General features: G+C 42.8%; 2 protein-coding genes across 3 annotated transcripts; one reads left to right on the top strand and one right to left on the bottom strand.

Annotated features, from left to right (window-relative positions):
* Positions 1 to 483: 483 nt before the first annotated feature.
* LOC139623439 (uncharacterized) lies at positions 484 to 7,467 on the top strand. The gene is made up of 7 exons (XM_071481683.1): positions 484 to 677; positions 833 to 1,016; positions 2,349 to 5,648; positions 5,732 to 5,908; positions 6,576 to 6,748; positions 6,832 to 6,949; positions 7,052 to 7,467. The coding sequence occupies exons 1-7, from the start codon at positions 484 to 486 to the stop codon at positions 7,250 to 7,252; spliced, it is 4,347 nt and encodes a 1,448-aa protein (XP_071337784.1). The 3' UTR covers positions 7,253 to 7,467.
* Positions 7,462 to 16,772, bottom strand: LOC139623082 (zinc finger CCCH domain-containing protein 6). Of its 2 annotated transcripts, none has more exons than XM_071480973.1 (12): positions 16,334 to 16,772; positions 13,581 to 13,812; positions 13,341 to 13,463; positions 13,002 to 13,251; positions 12,767 to 12,909; positions 12,307 to 12,435; positions 12,096 to 12,212; positions 11,870 to 11,977; positions 11,539 to 11,771; positions 11,029 to 11,444; positions 10,755 to 10,925; positions 7,462 to 10,565 (listed from the first exon to the last, which is right to left on the bottom strand). In XM_071480973.1, exons 1-12 carry the CDS (start codon positions 16,381 to 16,383, stop codon positions 9,052 to 9,054), a joined length of 3,486 nt encoding a protein of 1,161 aa, XP_071337074.1. In that variant the 5' UTR covers positions 16,384 to 16,772; the 3' UTR covers positions 7,462 to 9,051. The 2 variants fall into 2 exon arrangements, with proteins under 2 accessions (XP_071337074.1, XP_071337073.1); XM_071480972.1 differs by having other exon boundaries at positions 16,134 to 16,772.
* Positions 16,773 to 16,899: the final 127 nt, after the last annotated feature.

Consider the following 16,899-nt stretch of genomic DNA (forward strand, 5'->3'; position numbering starts at 1 on the left):
TTCATTTTAAACAGTCGCTCCTCCACAAAGTTCAACTTAGTCTAACAAAGTCACACAAACAGTATTGGCTTTTCAGTGGGAAGCCGTGTTGTGGTGAAATCAATATTGACTTTAATGTCCCACTTTTGCTAAACCCACCTTCCTAAAGGAGTAATCAGTCAGTCAAAATAATAACGGATAGATTAAATGATAATTACAATGATCTTTTGTTGCAGCACACAGTACATTCTGCTCGTGGGAGCTGTGCCACTACTGGTTTGAATACACAACAATATGTCAAGGAAGAAAAGGCTCTTTAAACCTGATGAGGTTCAGTTTCCTCGGTCAGGTGACACCAGTTGCTATGAAACACTGTCATCAAGATAGCTCCTCTGTAGAGCCCAATGAATTATTAATACAAATACCACTGTGAATACAGCAGGAACACTACGACACATGAAGCTGCTCACTTTTTTTTGACCAGAGAGAATCACCCTGCTAACTATGTCCTCCTTATTCGATCACGGGTTGATTAGGACTGTGGCGGTGGAGCAGGTGGTCGCACCGATCGCAAGTCATTTGTGCCATTTGGTGCTGCTGTGTGACAGTGCAGTGGGACCTCAACAGTTCAGCCACCTGGAGGAGGCAGCTCAGGCTGTGGCCAAAGCCACTGAGAATATGGCAGCAGTGGCCTCCAGGTATGTACAGTGTGGTGATTACTGGGGGAAAGAGTAGAAGACCGCAGGTACAAGAAAATCTGTAAAATTCACATTCCAATTTGTAACCTCATTAGATTTATATAAGAGACATGTGTAATATGTTATCAGACAAACACCAGGCTCTTTACTTCCAGGCATATAAATGAGACAGAGGATGAGGTTTTGCACATGGAGATGTCATCACTGTTGGAGTCAGTCACTGTGTCTGGACAGCATGTGCTGCTGGCAGCCCAGAAACTCAGCATCCAGCCCAGTTTGGCTGAACACAGAGAGGAGCTCATCACCGCTACACAAAACGTCTTCCTGAGATTAGTCAAAGTAAAGTATGATTTTTCTTCTCCTGGTTGAAAAGGTGTCTGCTAATGTATTACTTAATATCGGATGTGTTTTAAAAATAAATATTACCATTTTACCCCAAACTAAACAGAGATAGGCAAAGAGGGATGGCTACATCGTCCAAAACCAGACAGTGAATGATTAATAACACAGACAAGTTTCCTTAAATGGAAAAAACACACTGTTACAAATAACAGTTTAAATTACCCTTTGTTAATTTGCGAGGATGGTGAACTTTCTCCTAATGTTAGCTACTGACCGATATGTTATCTGAAGTGTCATGCCTGTGCACAGACCTTCTGTAATTTATAAAAGTGGGTTACATCAGCTATTCCATGTAAATCTGAAAAAAAGGACAGAGGTCTACTTTATCACCCACACTGTTTTCTAACTTTATCTGGTCTTTCTTCTCTTTGGTTATGATAAATGCTGTCTAGATCTATTTCAGCACACAAGGGTATCAAATTGGTGCAATTTAAATTCCAACCTTTTCTGCAAACAAAAGTTCTCACACTCAGAACATGCTGACACACAGAAGCTTTGTTTCCCACCATTGTCCAAGGCTTAGGAAGAGATTGCAAAATGATCTGGGGATGTCTGTCTTTACCCATAATTACCATTGTCATAATATTATGCACTCATACTGCAAAACAACTAAGTCACTTTATATCTACAGTGCCTGTCCCCCACAATGTAGAATTTTTCAGTCTGTCAGTATTTGCTTTATGTGAATACAAACATAGTTTTAATTTTTAGGTTTTACATTTAGGTATTGAACTTGATCGAACACATTACTACCTGACTAAGTAATATTGTGCCTATATGGTGAAATATGAACTAAACTTGGAGTCAGCCATGCTAGCAACTCTGTGAGGCTTGAAGTTGCAGCAATGCTTCGAGCTAAAGGCTCAAATCAGCATGCTAACCTGCTGATGTTTAGCAGGTATAATATTTTCCACCTTAGTTTGCTGAGTTAGCATATTGTCTAATCAGCACTATACAGCTGAGCTGAGGCTGATGGGGACATCATTAGTTTTGCAATTTTGGACAAATTATTATTTCTACCTGATCTTGTCTGTATCAGAATTACAATTTGGGGGCATGAATGTCTTAACCAAATTGAATGTCAATCCACCCAAAGATATTGTCAAGACATTTCACTGAGTAAAAAAAAGTCAATCTCATGGTGGTGCTAGAGGACATGTCAGGGGGTCTCCAACATCAGATGGGTTCATCCTCTGGGGACTTAGAATGACTATAAAGGTAAAACAGAAAGCAGTAACATAGTGACCTTATCTGTTTCTTTGTTCCTAGGTTCTGTTAGTGGATGATGATGCTACCGTCCGGAGAGTTGTAGCTGCTGCTGATCGGGTTTTGGAGTGCCTCTCTCAGCTTGGCTCCTCCTCAGACATCAAGTCTCTGCTCAGGTCTTTCCAGGTGTTTTCTGATGCTGTGTGTCTCCTCAACAGACTGACAGTGGAGAGGGCAAATTCCCTACAGGATCCCACACAAACAAAACAACTTTTTGATTCATTGGAGATCCTGAGGAGGTGCATCTCCATGCTGCACACTGCCATGTGCACAACCATCAAGCACCCTACATGCGAGCAGGCACAGGCAGCCAAGAGGTACATTCTGGACAAGGTGCAGAGAACGGTGAATGACATTATTATAACCCTAAAAAGTGAATGCCACAGAGGCTCACTGGGTCCTTTTGGGTATTACACAGGGAGGAGGACCAGTCTGTTGGAGATACTTACTAGCTCTTCCACCTCCTCAATCCAAAGGAGTGGCTTTGACAGCATTGTAAGAGATCTTGTGTTTCACTGTATGGTTGTCGCAAATTCTTCTCGTCGAGAGTTTCAGCAAAGAATGGTGGGTCATTGTCGTCACATCCTGCAGTCCTGGTCTGATATAAAAAGGACTTTAAAGTCTTCAGATGATCTTGATGAGCAGAGACTTGAAAACATCTTCACTTTGTTGGTGGAACAAATACAAATGCTTGACAAAACTTTGATAACTACGATTCTTTATCAAGTCTTGGACACATTTCTTATAGCATCTTCTACATTTGAGGAACTTTTAAATGTGACAAGACAGATCCTGGTGGCAGATTCCTCTACAAAGATGGATCTGAACTTTATTCAGCCTGTAGTTGAGGACTTCATATCTTCCACTGATAGAATTACACAAGTGGCAAATTTTATCTCAGCTGTAGCTGTTGATGCAAAGAGTTTGGAGAACGTGGAGAACTCGCGAGCATGCCTTACAAGACTCAGAGCTCGGATTGCCCCTCTTTCACTGGAGCTGGCGGATAATTCAATGCAAACCGTACACAAGCTTCATGAGGTTTGTCAGAAATGGGAAGAGGAGACTAGTCAGCTTCAGGATGCTCTCAGTGATGTGATGGATGTGAGGGAGTTTACCAGTATTGCCATTAATGAGATGGTCAATGATCGGCATGGATGTGACGAAGCGTACAGAGAGCAGAGCTATAAACTGTTTAATGAACATGCAACAAACCTTATTTGTCACATGAAGCTGGTGATTCACTCAGTGAAGAGGCACTTGGACAGAAGTGATAGCCCCATCTACAGGAATGGACTCCTGGTCCTGCTGAAACAGGTTCAGTCATCTCAGACCAAAGTGGGCGAGTCAATCAAAGACATGCTTTTAGGTTCCTGTCTAAATGTGGAGGTGTATTCTACTTTTTCAGACAATGTTTCCAGAGTCATTCAGCATTTTAAAGTGCTAAGAGAGGGACTGGACGGCCAACAGCATCCACATCTTCTGAGCCCACTGCGAGAGGGGGCGCGTCAGCCTGAAATCTCACACTTGTGTTTACCAGTGAAGGACACCTGTGAACTGAACCTGGATGACATGATAAGAGGGTCTGATTCTCCTGTTTTGGAGCTCAAGGAGAGGGATTCCCATACTGAACATGAGGAGGAGCACTCAGATGAGGAAACCATAGAAGCAGAGCTGGCTCATAAATATGACAGTGATGATTTAAAGATCCCAGCTGTCTCTGATACCCCCAAGCTGATCCACAAGCCTCTTGAATTTAACCTTTTACCCCTCTTGTATGAAGTTGTGACTGTGACTAAAGAAAAAGATGTGACGGTGCTCAACCAGGCCTGCACTGGTGTTCTTGAGCTGTCAAACTGTTTCGCTCAAGCTGCAAAGGAGGCCATGGCCATTGTTGATGCAGTTGATTGTCAAACGTTGGAAGGTTTTAGAGCAGAGCTGGTGTCATTGACTCCGCTGCTCGTCCAGACAGCTCAAGAGACGGCGATGAGCTCAGGAATGAGAACAGAGAGCATCTACAAACACAGCACACAGTTTTCTGACCTTATTAACAACATCAGAAAGGTTTTACTACCAGTAGCTGGAACCTGGTATCATGCTGTTTACACAGCACTGCAAGGAAATCTGCCAACAACAGCAGCCACTGTTATGCAGCAACTAAATGAAGTGATGAGTTTATCTGCTGACGTGGTCCAGCTCTTGACTTCCTCTGATTTAACCTCACAAAGTGACGGCCAAGAAACCTTCAGCATTTTACACACCAAACTGAACAAAGCCCAGAACAACACAAGGTACCTGGTCGAGTTCTCCACTTCACAGGCAGGACAGGTAGATCAACTAGAGGGACTCTGTATCCTCTGGGGTTTGTCTGTTCAGATTTTGCTAAATTCGCTTGATAAGATTTTGGGAACATCAGCTGCAATGAACCAGTTGAGCCCTCAGAAACAGCTATCAGTGTTGTCTGAGAACTCGCTTCGTATCCAAGAGGCAGCAAGGATCACCAGCCTAAATTGCAGAAGTGCTTACAAATCAAAACAGTTAACAGGATACCAGGATGAACTAAAAACACTGACTGAGGCCTACCTTAAAGCTGCAGAGGAGCTGGACGTAATGCCAAGCGTGATGCAACTTGCAAAATCTGAATTCTTGCAAAGACATATTTTGATTAAAATTAGAGTACTTTCTGGTCACTTGAGCAAAGCAAATAAGGATTATGACACTGCACTTCAAAATATTGCCAGCATTGCTTATTTTGCAGCTGCACACTTTAGGGAGAACAACATAGAAGAGGCAGAGCAACAATTTGAGAATACAGCACAAACACTTTTTGAAAATGTAAAATCTGCAACCAAATCAGTCGAGGACTGTTTGAACTACATCCATGACCCACGCGCCCGCTCTAATCTGAGGTCTATCAACGACCACTTGTCTTTTCAGATTTCAGATGTAATCAGCAGGGCAAGGCTCATGGTAGAGACTCACTACATTTGTGACACGCTCAGTCTGGATGTACAGATACAGTGCTGGTCAGCCAAAGCTCACTATGTGGTGGAGGAGATCAGGAAACAAGATGGGATTCACCAAGATGCTAAAGAGCACATCAGAGTCGGTCTACAGGGCAAAACACCTGAGGATATCAAAGCAGTGTTGGCTGCAATCCCATCTAAAGTGAAAGAAGTGGAATTTCCCTCTGACACAGCAATGACGTCCTGGCAGAAAGGCAATACAGAGAGTGTAGATTCCCCAGAGACAAAAATGGAAAGGGCATCTTTGGCCAGGTATGGAACTGGAAATATGGAAAAAAATGTAGGTATCTAATGAGTGACAAGATTTTACAGATCAGTGATTCCTTTATGTCACAATAAATGAAGTTCTTCCTTTCTCTATAGGATGGTGCCGTGACTGGAGCATACAAAGTTTCTTCGCTGACCTACACCTCCATTTTTCTAAAACAAGAAAGTGACAGCTGGGACCCTAAGGACAACAGAATTGTCCAGGTGACCAGGAAGATGGCTGACACAATATGCTACATGACACAGTACTTGAGGAGAAAAGGCCCAATACCAGTAAGAACCACCACAGATCACATTTTTATGCCTCTGCACCAGTGACAGCCAGGGCTAGAGGCATTATGTTTCTGGGTTGTGTTCTGTTTGTCTGTGCCATTCTTGTGAACATGATTGCTCAGTAATGGAAATTTGTTATAAACATTCAATTGGACTCAAGGATGAACTGATTAGATTCTGGTAGTCGAAGGTGAAGGTCACGGTGATGTCACAAACACGGTTTTGGCCTTGTGAATGCAATGTCTGTGATAACTCAGTCATCTGTTCAAATTTGGTGTTAGTTAGTTTGCAGTTCTATTCTAATTGGTTGGTTGGTAGCTGTGTTCTGATTGGATGATTTGCATTGTGATGCAGAGTCTTCTCCAGCTTGCACCAGGCACAAATGTTCACTTGGACTCAAGGACAAACTGATTAGATTTTTGTAGCCAAGATCAAAGGTCAAGGTCACTGTGACTGCACAAAACACACTTTTAGCCGTAACTCAAGAATTTACATAGCAATTGTGACAAGGTTTCACACAAATGATTAATATTTTATATGATTCTGGATAAACAGAAAAAAACTAGTGTGAGTGGCAGAGGCATACATCCGCAAGGGGCGACAATTCTTGTTTTGTTTGCCTTGATATTTGCAGGTGCAAATAATCCACAATCATTTCTCTTTTCAGAATAAAGAGGCATTTGTCACTGCAGCCAAAGATGTGATCTCTAACTGCCAGTCAGTGACTCAGTTTATCAGAGTCATTGCCAACCACTGCTTGGATGAGCAGTGTACGGTTGAACTATCTCTCATTGTCGAGCAGATCCTCACCATCACCAACCAGCTCAGCATCATCTCCAGGTCAGAAAAGCTTAGACACAAATCACTTGCAAAATAGCAATAATAAATAAAGGTAATGAGACAGTATCTTAATGTTTGTGTAGTGTTAATGCCGTAACACCTGGGTGCAAATCATCTGATGAGATCCTTGTGAAGAATGCACAGAATCTACTGCAGACGGTCCTGCGTGGGGTTCATGCTGCAGAGACAGCCTGCATCACAGTAATTTTAATAACACAGACATACAGCAACAAACAATGAGCTCCTCTCTGTGATACAAACAATCTCTCAAACTATTTTCTATGTGAATGCTCTTGGTTCCAGGGTTTGAAGCAGCCTGAGCCAAACTCAGATGGTGCTGAGGCTACAGCTCTGTGTTTCCAGTGGAAGAGGAACCTGGAGATCCATCGGGCCCAGCAGACCTCTAACCCAGAGACTGATGAGCTGGGTTTGAGGAAGACCTCAACTCACCCTGTAGCACCCAGTCTTGCCCCGCAAGTCAATGTACAACATAGCTACAAGTGACACCTGTAGTATTTATGTCTCAAGAAGCACAAACACTGACAGGTTTTCTTTTTCATGTGACATATTAATAAACTTATGAAGCCCTCTAAATGCTTGCAGCACTTCCACAGATTGTCATGTTCAAAGACACTTCAGCAGTGTTTGTATTGGAGCTGATATTTGTTATAATATTGGACTTGCACACAAAAATGAGACATTTCAACTTGACATTTGATTCTGAAATAAAACTGATGATGTTTTCTCTCTTTATTTCAGATATTCATAATAAAATCACTGAAATGTGACGGGCATATGTGTTGTTAAAATGTCATATAGTATTATCACAACCATAACCACCATACTGACAGGAAAAAAAAAATAAAGCATTATTCATTAAAACACCCAAAAATACACTGTACACGTGATACAAAATAGGCATTTACAATGTGAATTATGAAAACAATAATAAAAAAAAGTAAATAGCTTAGTTTCAGTCAAGCTCACTACAACAGACACACGACTTTTAATTAAAACAAAACTGCAAAGCGATATGCCACCTTAGGTCTACAATGCTCACCCTTTGTAGCACACATTACCTCATATGAGTTAATCTATAGTCAACTCCAATAAAATCTACAGTGAAAATAGGCATAATGGTCATATAACACATATACACATAACTACAATGTCACCAAGATAGTATCCTCTTTGTATAATACACTGGTTTTCTTTCCTTCTTCTTACTCTGATGATCTGTTTTGAAAAATAGTGAAGGACGTTTTAAGAGCTACTTACAAGCTTGTCAGCAGTGAGTGTTTTGAGGAATGACAATGATAAATGATAAAAAATTAGGTAACCAATATTAATTTACTCCATTAACTGTCATTACTTCTAGGTTAGCCAGTTAGAAAAACCCACAACAGTAACATCCTCAAAGCATTTAGGCCACTTTAAATGATAATAGTCCAACAATTTACAAAACCTGAAACCGAACAGCTGCAATGTTGCAAAACTACAGAACATTTCTTCTCAGCTAAGCAGGGAACTGTCTCATATTGCACAAAAAATACAAACTAGCTTAATTGTAGAGAGTTTAATTTAAAAACTGTAAAAAGGGAGTAGCAATCAGTCATTGTTACATGCCTGCAAGGAATCTGACCTGGTCATGTGAGATCTTGACAAATCATAAGCTCAGGGTGTGTTTGGTAACAAATGTAAATGTTTGATAAAACATCTGTGAACTTGTGCTGAAAGAAATCCCCCTATCATAAAAGTGAGCATAAACTTAAATACCTCGTAATATAAAAGTGTCCAGAAATAAATATGTAAATACAAAAATTCTCAAGGTAATTCTTACAATTGTGGTTTGATCGATTACTCAGTATTTTTTTTTATTATGATTGAATTCATCTACTATACAGGGTGTAATGCCTGAAATGAACCCAGAGTTTAGTAAACACCATATGGGTCAGTCCTTAGTGAAAACTATACACATTAACATAGTTCCTTTTTTTTGGATTGTTTCAAACATAGATGAAAATTACATAATGATAAAAAGACTTTAACATACACACTTACAAAACACACATTTCAGCATCAATATGATCATGTTAAATTGGACTATACACTGTATCTGCGCACGTATCCAGCATCCTCTCCAAACTGTCAAATGTGTGGTGCACTAAATAATATGTGATTCTATACAAGATCATTATATACAGAAATAAATAGATTCATGTAAAGCTAAATAAAGATTAATACACACGTCTCCTCAATATACAAATCTTATGCAACTTTTTCACATTTCCATACTGGAGTGTTTACTGACAGAAAGGGGAAGCAGTGGGATCAAAGGTCTTGAACACATCTTTAAGCGTCCTGTCGTCTGCCTCCTCCTCTGGATCCTCCTGTTTTGGGTGCTCCTTCAAGGCCTCCTCCTGCTCCTCCTCCTGATGCTGCTGCTCCTGCTCCTTCTTTAGCTCTGCCTCCTCTTGTGCTCCTGTAGGACCCTGTCCTGTTAGTTTGGCCTGTCTGGGGTCAGTGTACTGGGGTCGGATCAGCCCGGCCAGCGCCTGGATGGGGAGATTATGAACTGCAGGGGGTTTGACAGGTGAGGCGGGGGGCACTGTGGGGGAACTGGAAGGTGGAGGCTGATCTGAGGCAACGTCTGTGCTTTTGGCCTCTTCAAAAGAGCCACTTCGTTGAGTTGGTGAGAGTGATGGTGGCGGAGTATTGTCTCTCTTTGCGGGGTGTTTCAGAATACCCGCCTTTTTAGGAGGCTCTGCTTGCTCCTTCTGAGCCTGCTCTGTTTGAGCACGAGGATCGTACAGACTGATGCCCCCAAGGATTGTAGTGGGACTCTCCAGCCCTCCACCAGAGGATGCCAGACGAGGGGCATACGGCGGCAGCCTCTCAGGCTCTGGCTTGGCTCGGGCGGCGTGAGGAGAGGAGCTGGAACTGGTCTTCTGTAGCCTGGGGTCCACAACTCCTCCCCCAGTGGAGGGCTCTTTTGGAACCAGCAGCTTGGAGTCCAGGCTTCCTGTACGCTTGAGTCTGGGGTCCAGAGCCTTTTGCTGGCGTGGGTCTACGGGTCTCTCAGTGGAGGATCGAGACTCTAGAGATCCAGAGGGCAATCGAATACGTTCCTTTAAACGTGCAGCTAGCAGTCTGGGGTCAGATGGCGGAGGGCTGGAGACAGGGGGATGTTCGGGCAGGCTTGTTCGGTTCATCTGAGCATCTGCGATTAGGGGTGGAAGAGGAAGGTTGATGGAGTGTTCCTGTTTGGGGACAAGGGAAGGGATGAGGTCCTCAGGGGCCCACACCACTGTCTGAGCAAAGGCAGGCCTCTGGAGCAGAATGTCAACCCGGATGTGGCTAAACTGCTTTAACTGGCAACGAGGGTCCCGCAGCACCACGCCGGGGCTGGCATCTAAAGGGATGAGAACAGCTCTCTCCCTGAGCTCCCTCTCTCCTTCATCATCCTCCTCTCCTGTGGGAGGTTTCTGAGGAACAGGGTGGCCCTGCTGGCGATAGGAAGTTGGCTCCATCGGTCTCATCTTCCTGGGGTCTCTGGAGAGCCGTGGATCTGCAGCTCCATCCAACTCCTTTTTCACCTCAGGGGGGCGCTGTCGGGGGTCTGTCTTCACACGCGGATCACTAGGTGGGGCCCTCTCCTTCACAAGCCGAGGGTCACCCAGTGCTGGGGGCCCTGGGGCAGCCTGGGAGGGCTTGGACTGAGACTGCTGCAGCTCACTCTGCTTTTTCAGAGATTTAAGGATGGAGGCAACACAGCTCCCATCCTCCTCATCGCTCGAGTACCAGTTTGTAGTTTCATCTGTAAAAGACGATGAAATCATATCTAAATATTTCTTCTCTCTGAGCACTTTTGTAAATTATTATGAAGTATTTGAATACTTTTCCTGGGTAACACAGGTCTTTTTTACTTCAGTCTGTTTCTGAGGGGGTTCTGGGTTTTTATTTCATCTCAATTCTGCAAACCTGCTTTTTGGGCTTGGGCACTTACCTCTGTTTGCATTGTTATCATCCTGAGACTCTGCTCTCTGTGGCTCATTCCCCTGTGACTGTGTCAGGTGTAAAAAGATGGCTTTCTGTACTGCTGGTGGTAACGACTGCAACTGTGACTCTGTACCCATCTGCTGCTGGAGGTTCTGTATGAAGGCCAGACTAGGGTCCACTTTGCAGAAAATAAACCATAAAAAAACATCAACATTTTGAAGTTTCAGTAATGATTAAAGGGTAATTAACCTATTGAATAAACATTTTAATATCACACTGACCTCCTTGTTGGCCCATGGCCTGGTTTCGGAGGAAGCTGCCAAAGAACTCTACCGGGTTCTGACCCAATGATGGAAAAGGGAAGAGACTTTGCAGCATCTGTAGATCTGGTATAGGAGGGAATGGAGGTCTCTGCATATTCATCTGAGGGTTGATATTAGGCAGGTTTCCGTGGAAGGGCTGGGGCTGACCGGAGGGGACTGGTGGCTGCATTGGAAATCCGTGTGCTGGGTGCTGTCCTGGGGGGCTCTGTGGCATGGGTGGGCCGGTGGGGTGACCCATGGGACCAGGTGATCCAGGGGGAGGAACAGGAGGAACAGAGGTGCCTGAAGGCACCATACCTCCACTCTGTGTGTCCTCTGAGTCGCCACTAAACTGATTGGTCCCTTCAACTTGATTCTGGGAGAAGTTGGATCCACTGAAAAAATTAAGTGCACAATTAGGTTGGGGATAAGTTCCAGTTTGAGTTTGAAAAAGAGTTATAGAGCTTGATTACAGATTATTTTGGTTACCTAAGACCAATTTTTTGCGCCAAGTCTACAGTAGGTTGAACCTTTATTTCAAATAGGGAGGGGATCTTCTTCCCTGCTTGGCCAGAGGCTCCATCTGTAGGACTGCTCTGACCAGGAGTGGGAAGCAACCCCACCCCAGGAGGAGGCTTCGGAAGTGGGGAGATACCCTGCTTTCTCAGATCCTCCAGCTCCAATTCGTCCTCACGGGCATTCTCCTCTTCAGTGTTAATTATCTGAGAAATGAGTCAGAAGGCAGAAATAAGACAAAAGTTTCGAGGTCTCTTGGCATGGAGGTGTTAAAATTCAAAATCACTTTTTCTCGGTGTCTGACCTTATCAAGCAACTCTTTGGTCACATCAGTCAGAGCCTCATGGGAGAACTTGCAGTTATCCCCCTGATAACATTTGGCTCCCGTATGAAAGAACTTGCACGGGTATTCATGTGCAATCACAGGTTAAGGATCAGAACTAATTAAAATGTATAATGAGAGTTCTGTTCATTATGAGATGCAATTACACAGATGTAATTAAAAACACTTGTTGTCATTAGTGAAGGATATTGTGCATGTAAATGCAATTATCTCCTTTACTGCAGTATCCTTGGAGGTAAAATTTACAAAGTTCCTTTTTCTTATCTGGCACGACGAGCTCATGTTCAAACTTGCACTGTTCCCCCTGGATGAAGACAAAATCATTTCATCTTTCATTTAGGAAAGTCATTGTGTTTTCCAGATATAAAACAAGCCAAAGAGCATTAGTGCTGCTGTACCTTGATGCATCGGCCCTCCAGGAAATACTTGCAGATGTATCTACCATTGTGTTCAACTGTATGCTGATTAATAAACTCCTTGCTCATAATTGGTCGTTTCTTCTGAAAACCGGAAGAATTTTTTCCCTCCTGTGACACAAAGTAAACAAATGGATGTCGTCTCAGTTTTGTCTTGTTCCCAGTTAATTTGTTAATATACACTACAAGCGAAATCTTACTTTATTGGTTCATTGTGAATACTAATAAAAATCTTTAATCAAAAGTTATCTGTCTTTTCACATTTGACTGTTGGTCAGTTTTCTAAAAACTCTATATTACAGTGTGACGCAGACACTAAAAATACACATAGTACTTTAGCTTGATTCTCCATGACTAAAAGCACTATGTAAGTGCAGCCCATTTACCATAATTAGTAATATAGGACTAATACATTTGGCTGAATTTTTAAAGGCATATTTACCAGTGCCATGTCTTCCATGCCCTGATCTCCTCCTCGACCTCGTCCACGTCCCCCCCAGAGTTTGCCCTTCATCTTCTTGTTCTTGTTGAGCATCCCACGTCCTCTGCCTGGCCCACTCCCTCTGCCTCTTCCCCTCTGCCCAACTGGAAACGACATTTTGGAGGAAGTGATCAGACTCAATAGTGTATCAGATGAATGTGATACAAAATGCTTAAACTTGAAAATGCCTTCTTACACTGTTGTTGTTTCATTCCCCTCATACTTCCTCTCCTCATCTGGTCTTTAGCATGACGTCCCCTTCCCTGACTCGGGGATGTTGAGTCTTTTGCCTGTTGATACTCGGACATGTCATCGTCATAATCATCCTCCTCTTCATCATAGTCATACTTGTCATCACTGTAGTCGCTGTATTTGTCAAAATCGCTGCTTTTGTGCGGCGAGGACTTCTGTGAGTTGCCATGGCCTCCCTTTGAATCCCGTCCATGCTGGCAAGTCAACAGTAAAAGAGAGAAATGTTGCACAACAATGCTTAGATGATTATTAAGCGTCAGCGTGCCAGCGGAGCTGAACTCACCTGAGAGGGCTGGCCGTCAGGGTCGCGGATAGATCCCTGGCTCTTCCTGTTTTTGGGCCTTTCCGGTCGGTCGTAGTCAGAGTCATAACTGTCAGAGCTGGAGCTGCTGGACGGGGAGTGGTGCTGCGGAGAGGGCAAAACATTGCAGTGAATTTTCAATTAGTCTGAGTGGTTCACATTCATGCCGTGACTGCAGTAGCTGTAAGAGATATTATGTTGTAATGACAAGTATAAAGTTACTTTCTGTCTGTCACGCCTCCTCCTTTTAGACCTCCTCTTCTCTCTGGTCTTTTTGTATCTTTTCCTGGAGTGCCTGTGAGTCTTTTCTTCTTTCTCTTTAGCTTTCTCTTTTTCTTTTTCCTTGTCCTTCTCTTTCTCTTTTTCTCCGGTCACCTCTGTAGCCTCTTTGTTTTCCTCTTCAATTCCAATCCCTTCGTCATCTATTTCTCCATCTTCTAGTTCACCATCCTCTCTAAAAAGAGGAAAACAGTCAGTACAATGAGTATAACTGTAAGGGTTTATACTGTATTTTGTCAGCCTTGGACACTGTGAATATGTTTTTCACATCATGAGCAAATCATCTGATGAGCCTGCTGTAATACTTAAATAAGAAATAAAAATGAAATTATACTAAAGCTTTTGAAATGTCTTTTCCCTTCAACTGGAACAAAGTACCAAATATCATGCCAGAGAGTTTCCATTACGCCCTGAGCCTTTCCTGTACTAAAAACATCACATTAATAATTCAAGGCTAAGTCTTTATTTCCAGCGTGCTGTTGTTTTATGAAAACCAAATTAAATTCAATTTCAGGTTGAGTTAAAATCTACATGAGCCTCTATTTCTGGAAGCAAAGTTATAATGATAAATGCTATAATGACAACCTGAAGTCAGAGACAAGTGAAGTATGATTTAGGCAAACCTGTGTTGACAAGTCAAAAATGGTTGTGACAAAAGACAACTATTACTCTCAAGTAAACGATTCTTAAAATGAGATACATTTAGATGGAATTTCAACATAAGCGATCTGGCTGAGAGGCCTGAGCACACCTGTAGGAACAATTACTATGACAGAGAACATTTTACAGCTGGGAAATATCAGCCAGGACGTGTCCGAGCCTGGACTCTGAAATATACAGAGATGTTGATGTTTAAAGATACTAACGTCTATCATCTTTATGATCAGTGCGTGAGCATCATTCTGGAAGAATTTGGGGCTCTCTTCCTATTAGTTTGCTGCAGCAACCATGGCCCCGTGTGTCTGCAGAGGAGTGGTTACTGAATGTACGCCACATACCTACATGCTGTTTTTATAAGATGTCATGTTTCAGACAAGGATGTTGAGTAAATTTAGTTGGTTACAACAATAAAGTTCAGCAGTTTTAGTAAAGGCAACCTTTTTTAATAGCTGGTCCAAATTTAAAATGACTATGATTGATGCTTCTTAAAATACAAATTAACACATACTGTGTTATAGTAGATGGCTAATACATAGCAAGCATTTCATGTAAAAATATATCCTAAAAACTACCATCTCCTATCAAACTATGACAGTGGTGTGTATATATATATATATATATATATATATATATATATATATCTCACCATTTCAGTCTTGATAATGTTTTCATTACATGCAATGTCTGCTGCTTTAGAAATATAGTGCAGACAATAACTCACTGACCCAGGTCTGTTTTCACAGGCACCCACTGCCTCTTCCTATGACACCAGTGCAGCTCAGGCTTCAACATGACACCCTCGACAGCCAACACTACCATGACACTGCACCTAAACTTCACTTTTAGCCCAGTTAAAGCAGCAGAGGCCTCAAGATCCACCACCAGCTTAAATATTTCAAATATGATTAAGTGAAAACGGCATAAAACCACCCTCTTATTTTCATATTTACCTGTAATTATACCTTACTCAAGACTGATAACAAATGTAGGCAAATACTCGGCATAACTATTCAGTATTTATAGAAACATGAACTCTCCAGTGATTCCACATAATAATAAAAGTAATACTACAAAGTGCAATAAAACCACAATCCCCTTACTGAGCACAACAGCCGTACCTGAAGTTCCTACTGCGAGTACTACATCACTTTTCTTGCCCAGTTTAAGGACTTAAATCAGAAATCTAAATCTGTCACAGGTAACAGGTGCAATCAAACTTTTCTCCCAACTAAACACTAACACCAGCTGATTCTTCTCCGTCTTCTTCTTTGGTTAAAAACTGTTAAACCATCTGGTTTAACCCTTTGTTCACATGGTCTGACAGTCCCGTTCAGATTACAAAGCAATCGCAAGGACGCAGGCATGGCCTGAACCCAGCAGAACCACATAACCTCAACCCCGAGTGAAGCCTGTCTCCGCAGTACCGCCGTGTGCCCGGTAGGGGGAGGGCAGTACGAGGATGGGCGTGGCATCTACATCAGAGTCATTTGCATAGTATCCTGCAGATGGCAACAATGAAGCCATGGACCCATCCCAGTGCCACAACAACACACACGATGGTCTGCTATCTTGCATGGAAATGATCATGAATGAGTCTTGTCGACGCGGAGATGGGATGTCTAGGCTATTTTGGACAGCGTTATTCAACTGCACCAAAGAGGCATGCAAAGATTTTTGAGGGGGAGAAGAGGGGAGGGGGGGAGGAAACCGTGGAAATGGCTCTTATACCCTGCAATTAATGGTTAAAAGAAGAAAACAGTAACACAAGCATGTAGACCCACAGCACTGAAACGCACAGATGAGCGTATTAACAATTGCACAAGAATGTTACTCGACCTTTCATCCCCTGCAAGCTCAGAGTCTGTCATGTTTTTGTCAAGAACAGGGGCTGGGGGACTGGAAACAAGGCTCACAGAAGCCATTGGAAAACGGATCTGCCTCCCTTCTCTCCGGTACAAGAGTGAATTAACACAGTCACTCAAGGAGACGTTGGGTTGTGAGAGATGCTGGAAGATTTCAGACTGGAAAAAACTCACGGTGTTACATGTCTCGACAGAGACAGTAAACAGACACTCTCCTCTTTCATATCAATGACGTTTTAACTCTGTGAGCACGGCTTGATACCCCGCTTTGCTAATGTCCCGTCGGTTGACAGCTGCCATGGTGAAATAGAGGAGACGGAGGGAGAAACAGACAGAAATGTAACCATGCTCGTTGATTTCAGCATCTTCATGGGTTTTCTCAACAGGGACATCATCTCAAAATGGCTTCTGAGCTCTGCAACACATTCCCCTATTATGTATTCCTCCACGTATATATAGTCATGTCCGGATCAATCTAACTTGCCTACAACAAACCCTCGTCGGCGATTGGTCAAACGTCGTTCGGGCCAACAGAGCTGCGATTCTGATTGGTTCAGAGCAACGTCAGTTATGTCCAACAGCTGCAACAATGAAGTGTATGCGACGTTTAGTTTCGTCCTTTGTCATTGTTTTAATTCACAGCTGCGATTGTTACGCAGTTATAATGATCCGAGGTTGCGCTAGCATTTAAAGACAAAACAGGTGAAGCTAATTTTATCTATGGGTAGCGACGTATTTCT

This window comes from Trachinotus anak, unplaced genomic scaffold (genome assembly GCF_046630095.1).
Source record: "Trachinotus anak isolate AG129_WGS33_773 ecotype Australia unplaced genomic scaffold, CSIRO_AGI_Tana_v1 ptg000007l, whole genome shotgun sequence".
NCBI lineage: Eukaryota > Metazoa > Chordata > Actinopteri > Carangiformes > Carangidae > Trachinotus > Trachinotus anak.